At 30.8% G+C, this 6,214-nt stretch overlaps 1 protein-coding gene across 2 annotated transcripts in view; it reads left to right on the forward strand.

Annotated features, from left to right (window-relative positions):
- Positions 1-6,214, forward strand: part of LOC111632598 (UNC93-like protein MFSD11) — a 73,034-nt gene that overhangs the window by 38,671 nt on the left and 28,149 nt on the right. The window contains exons 7-8 of one of the 2 annotated variants that reach the window (XM_023377076.1): positions 448-485; positions 3,591-3,656. In XM_023377076.1, coding sequence (XP_023232844.1) covers positions 448-485; positions 3,591-3,656 — 104 coding nt within the window. The remainder of the gene's footprint in view (positions 1-447; positions 486-3,590; positions 3,657-6,214) is intronic. The other variant, XM_023377075.1, reaches the window with a different exon arrangement.

Consider the following 6,214-nt stretch of genomic DNA (forward strand, 5'->3'; position numbering starts at 1 on the left):
ATTACACAAATTATAAATTGAGCATTTTCTTTATAGAAGTTTAAAAGATTTTTCATAAATGTTTAATAATAGCTACCTGAATACTATAATAATTATTTTCTAAAGTTTCAATAAATTTTTATCTTTTTTTTCTGTAGAAAATGTAAATTTTTCTACTTTTAATGCATTTTAGCCAAACACTTTAATTTTTCAAAAGTAAAATAATTAAGCTTCAATTGTTGCTTGATCCAGTTTGAATTATTTATATGATTTTATTATTATTATTAATAAAATAATACTGGTTTGTTAAAGTAGTCTTTTAGAACAACATTGTATTACTTTTTTAACTTCAAAAGCATTAAAAATAATCATATAGCTTTATAAAATAATGTAAGTTGTTGAGATGTAAATTTATAATTATTTAATAAATTTCATTCCATCTTGATTTAATTATACATTTAATTCCAGTGATTCCTCAGACAATGAAGGACCAATAAGAGCATTAGGTAACCTAATTTTTGCATCACTTTTTATATATTTAATGAGTTTACAACTAAAACTAATAAATAGTATTTATTCTATAATTAATTATATATAAAGTGGGGTTATATTGATAGAGTTTTTGGTTTTTATGAGTTTTGGCTTAATGGCAAAGCTTAATAGAAAACTGGCATTTCCTCTTGTTGACATTTTAGAGAACATCTTTTTAGTTAATAATTTTTATAAAAACATCCAATCAGATCCTATCAAATTATACTTGGAGTGGGTTGAATTTGATATCAGTGAAATTACATTGCCAAAACAAATATTCGGTAATTAGAAGTTATCAATACGGTTTCACATCAAGTATGTTTAACCAGTTTTGTATTAAAATTTTTGCATTGAATAAATTGACTTTTAAGTGCACTTGAGTGCACTTAAAAGTCAATTTATTATTAAAAGTCAATTTATTATGCTCAGAAACCACTATTGATTGCTTGAATTTATAAGTTTACACTTTTTTATAGCCTAATGAATCAAAAATTAGATCTGGCAATAAGAAAATAATATCATCCAAAGAAATAGTAAAGGTGTCATTTTCTACAATCTTAAATTCAAGTTTATTATTGTCAATGCATTTTAGATTCACCATGCCAAACTCTCTCTCTCCTAATGCATCTTGTACTTCAACATCATACCAATATAAAACACTCCCAAAAGACTTGTTTATCTGATTTTATACGCACTAACATATATAGTCCTTCAGTAATGTTATCCATCTGGAAAGATAAATACTCTTTCTTTAACTTTAGTTTGTTCTGTAATATTTTATCTGATGAATTATATGTAAAATTATTTGCTATATTAGGGTATTCTGAATCAAAGACTGTGTGATACACTTTTTCCAGGAGTAACATCCAATTCTTTTTTATTTTTTTCTGTTTGGAATGTTACTAAATTGGTATATTTTTTCAAACAACAAATTACTATGAAAAAAATTTTTAAAGTTTTGTTTTGAGAATGTTTTGTTACTTTACTTCAAATTCTGTCTGTTAAAGGGATAAATATACTCATTGCTATAAAAATTAATGCACCAAGGAGTTGATGTATCTCTGTGAAACTTGGCACGCAGATAAGGAAATGTTTAGAGTTATAGCATGATGATTTTTTGCATAATACCAGCAGAGTGCATTAAAGTGTGTCCCCCTTGGCCTATAAAAAAAGAATGCAAAGGCACCCGTCTGTAGTTTACCTGTTGCAGAGGGTCAGTGTATCACTAGAGATGCTTTTATGTTGCAATCGAAGACCATGTGAACAACTAATAGAGTTTGAGAGGGGAAGGATCATTGGGTTGAGAGAAACTGGATGGTCATCTCTCCAAATAGCCCATCACCTAGACCAATGGTATTCAAACATTTTAACAGTGCGACACCAAGGTATTTTCCACAACCCCATTTGTGGTGGCGACCCATAGATTGAATACCACTGACCTAGACTGTTCTGACAACACTGTGAGGAGGAGTTGGGACCAGAGAGCTTTCACACAGGTACCAAGACTTGGGATGCTCCCAGTACACCAAGAGGATTGCCTGGTCCTCTGTCAAGCACGCATGCAACTGACCATGTCATTGTCTGCCATACAGACACAGGTGGTACCATCATTGCATGCCCCAATGTCTGTCTGTACCATTTTGAGATACCTGAGTGAGGATAACATTTGGTATTGCGGCAGCCATTACATGTGCTTCTATTGATGGCCACACATCGTTGCCTCTATTTGGAGTGGTGTCACTCTCAACGGGATTAGACCAGAATGGAATGAAATCAGGTTGTCTTCAGCACTGATGACAGCCATATTTATGTCTGCAGGCCCCATGGTGAACAACTCAGTCATGCCTATGCTTTGGAGTGGCACACTGCTGCACAGCTGTGTGGCGGTCTGGAGTGTCATTACATATGACAATTGGTCACATCTAATAGTGATCAAAGGAACCATGACAGCCCAGCAGTATATTAGTGACATTCTGAAGTCACGTGTTGCTTCTTATGGTAGGGTTTCCAAGAGCCATATTCCAACAGGACAATGCTTGACTACACATAGAAATGGTGTCACGGGACTGCCTCTACCACATTGTCACACTTTCCTGGACCACCTGGTCCCCCGATTTGTCATCAATCAAACATGTCTGGGATCACTGGGATGCAAAGTTGGACAGTCTAGGAGTTTGACTGAACTAGAAGAGCACCTGCAGCAACTGTGGACTGAGATGCCACAGTACACCATACAGCAATTGTATGCTTCCATGCCCACCCATATCACATTGTGTATTCACGCTAGAGGTGGCCCAACAGGGTACTAGAACAAAACCTTTTATTTGTAGTTTCTCTTGCATAAATGATCCTTTTGCTTTCATTTTGTAGTCACTTACTTATATCACTATTACACTAACACGTACAATTTTGTTTGATTCTGACAATTCCTCCTAAGTGTGCTAATTTTTAAGGCAATGAGTGTATGTTTAGCTTTAAAACTGTTTATTAAACCTTTCTGAATAGAATTATCTGGAGTTGCATTCCTTTTGTTTAGAATATTGCTAAAGAACTGAAAGAGTATATCCTTCTTCAAACCAGTGTCTGTGGGATTTCTAGTTTTCTGTTCTAGAATCGTTGATTTCTAAGCAGATTTCTAATGCACATGATCGGAAAAAGTTTATTTTTAATGATTCAGAATGTACAAATAATCATTAAAAATATTAATTTAACAAATATGAAATAACTACAATAAGTATTGCTAAGTGGCCAGTATTTCATTAATGATTTCATAAATAACAAGGAACTATTTTCTGCAGACAAATGAGATGCAACCCGGTTTCTAATTGATGGGCATAGGTTTAAACCAATAAACAAAGTGGGATGTTTCTTAATTTGTTTACAGTAGGTGCCAGCTTACGATAAATAGACTATAGTGATCTTTTTATAAGGCCTTGAAGATGGGTTATAGGAAACAAAAAGTGCTAGGATAAAAACAATGTGAAGGCCAGAAACACTAATGTTTTGAGTAAATAAATTCATATGTTAAATGTAGAAATTTTTATATTAAAGTTTATTATATTATAAATATTTATTTTCAGTGAGAGCCTTTCGACTTTTTAAAACCGTAGATATGATATTACTAAGCATAACATTTTTTTATACAGGTAAGGGTAATATATAAAAATGTAATAAATTTTTAGCATTAAAAATACATAAGCTCTATATTTTTATAAATAGAATAGTTTGTATTGTTTGAAAATTTCAATAAAAATATATTACTTATGCCATTAACAATAATTGCGATATATAATTGGAGAGAAATTACTATCACATTAATATTGCATATGTATATGAACAAATAAATAAATAATCACCCAAATTTTAGTACACTTGATGAAAAATTATATTATTACCTTATCCAATTAGTATAGTGAAGATGTCACTGTGCCAAATTTGATGTAACGAACTATCCAGATGTTAGCTTGGAAATCTTTGAGAAAATAAATAAATATACATTTTAATAAACATCAGTATTCTGAATTCATCCAAGAACATCTAAGAATACTATTCTTCCAACTCTTCACTTTTTTCTTAATTTCATATTTTGTGTTTTATTATATAACATCATTACTATTTACCAAAGCAACTGTGTTTTAGTTTGTTATGCATCAAAACTGGAATACTTCACTAAATGAAGATAAACACCCGAAATCAGCACGAATTAACTCAAAATAGTACTTTTACTAACATTTTCATCTATTCATGATAGATATTTTCAGGTAAAATACATATAACACAGAACTAATTGAACAAATTAAAACTGAATACTTATTTGATTTAATTTTAATGCATTTTACCTGAAGATGTCTGTTACAAACAGATAAAAATGTTAGTAAAAGTGCTATTTTGAGTTCATTTCTGCTGGTTTTGGATGTTTGTCTTCATTTATGAAAAGGAAATTGAAGCAGTTATTTAATATCATGATGAAAAAAAGTGATAAAATTGCTTATTTTATGTATAGAAAACAACTCTCTTTGTATAAATATCTTTATCATAAAAAGAAAAATGGTTATCATCAGAATATGAATAGACATTTTATTAACTGTAGAAATTCTAAAACACTGGTCTATTGTCAGAGAAAAATTCAGAAAACAAAAGGCATTTCTTTTTCTTCTGGTGACATTGACTGGTTTTCATATTATCCTAGAAAATTTTATTTGAATGTGAATTTATATGGATCATCATTTGAGTCCTTAAACATGTTAAGTAATATACCTGATAATGAAATTTTTGATTCTGATACTTTTTTGAAGAATTACCATATTTTCATAGAATGATGAGCATGTTGCATAAAATTGTGAAGACCAGCATGCCAGAAACCCTGGGGTTACTGGCATGCCAGTTAAATTCGACTTAAATAAAAAAATTAATCAGATCTAACAAAACTAGTCATTAATTAAACATTAAAGAAAACATTCTTCCAAGTATAATGAAATAATAACATTGTAATTTGACTGACTTAAAATCAGGAAGAGCATTTTCCTTTACAAGACAATAAAACAATTAATGACTAATTGACATTAACAGTAGTAGTAGTTAGTCAGCATGGACTACAATGACCATTTACCCCAGTTTTTCTCAACAGAGGCGATATCGCCCCCCCATGTGGGCATTTTTCCATGTTCAGGGGGCGATTAGCAACAATTTATATTTTGGGGGTGAAAAACAATTTTCTGGACGATATAGTAAAACATTATATTAAGAATAATTAGATATTTTATTTGTTATATTGTACAATAATTAAACAAATAGCATTATACTAGTCACTAGTCTATTCAATGCAGTATGAATTTGACGTTAGCCTTGTCCCTCGGCATCAGAATTTTGTAGTGAAGGGGGCTATACTACATAACGGTTTTATTGAAGGGGTGATACTATGTTGAAGGGAATGACGATTTGTTAGAGGTTGAGAAACATTGATTTACCCTGACCTTAAAAATAACACCTTCCTCTCAAATTTCACACAAAGCAGATGTTAATCAATGTAAATTTTTTTTGTAAAAATAATGTAAAAAAATAATAAAAATTTGAAAACCTATCCGGACACTTGCATTTCCTCTTTTTGATGTGAATGGTTGTCTTACTAATTCAACTCTTCAGCTGTTCACCTCTCACTATGACTTTTCAAAAAGTGAATCAGTTTGCACTTCTGCCAAAGATTTAGCTCTTTGTATCCTTTCTTTGCCTTTCTAAAAGTTAGTCGGGGGTCAGTGAGTAAGTTATTGTAAAAAGAAAAAAGAAAATGAATCTCTCTAGAATTAAAAATCTATACAAAGAAACAACAATTAACAAAGAATACACAAAGCTAGCTCACTTTACTAGACAAAGCCAAAATATGAAACACTCTGACAAGAGAAACTTCAATAGTGACCCAACAGGATCTTTATCATAACAGAAATTTTTAAATTTGCCTCCAGTGCTGCTGCCAAAAATTGCACAGTATTGGCATATTGCTAGTGGTGTTTTCAATTTATGATACAGATGATTTAAAATTTTTCAAACTGCTATTTTTTTTTGTTTTTTACTCAAACTTCTAAAATAATGATTTCAAAAGATAAAGGGTTTAAACTAGTTTTCCTATAATCTACAAAGTACAGTACAATAATTTCAAATATTTTATTTATAATGTGATCACTACAAATTGAATTACATTCTTTAAAAT

The sequence above is a fragment of the Centruroides sculpturatus genome, unplaced genomic scaffold (assembly GCF_000671375.1).
Source record: "Centruroides sculpturatus isolate CEXI.00-Female unplaced genomic scaffold, Cexi_2.0 scaffold743, whole genome shotgun sequence".
Lineage (NCBI taxonomy): Eukaryota > Metazoa > Arthropoda > Arachnida > Scorpiones > Buthidae > Centruroides > Centruroides sculpturatus.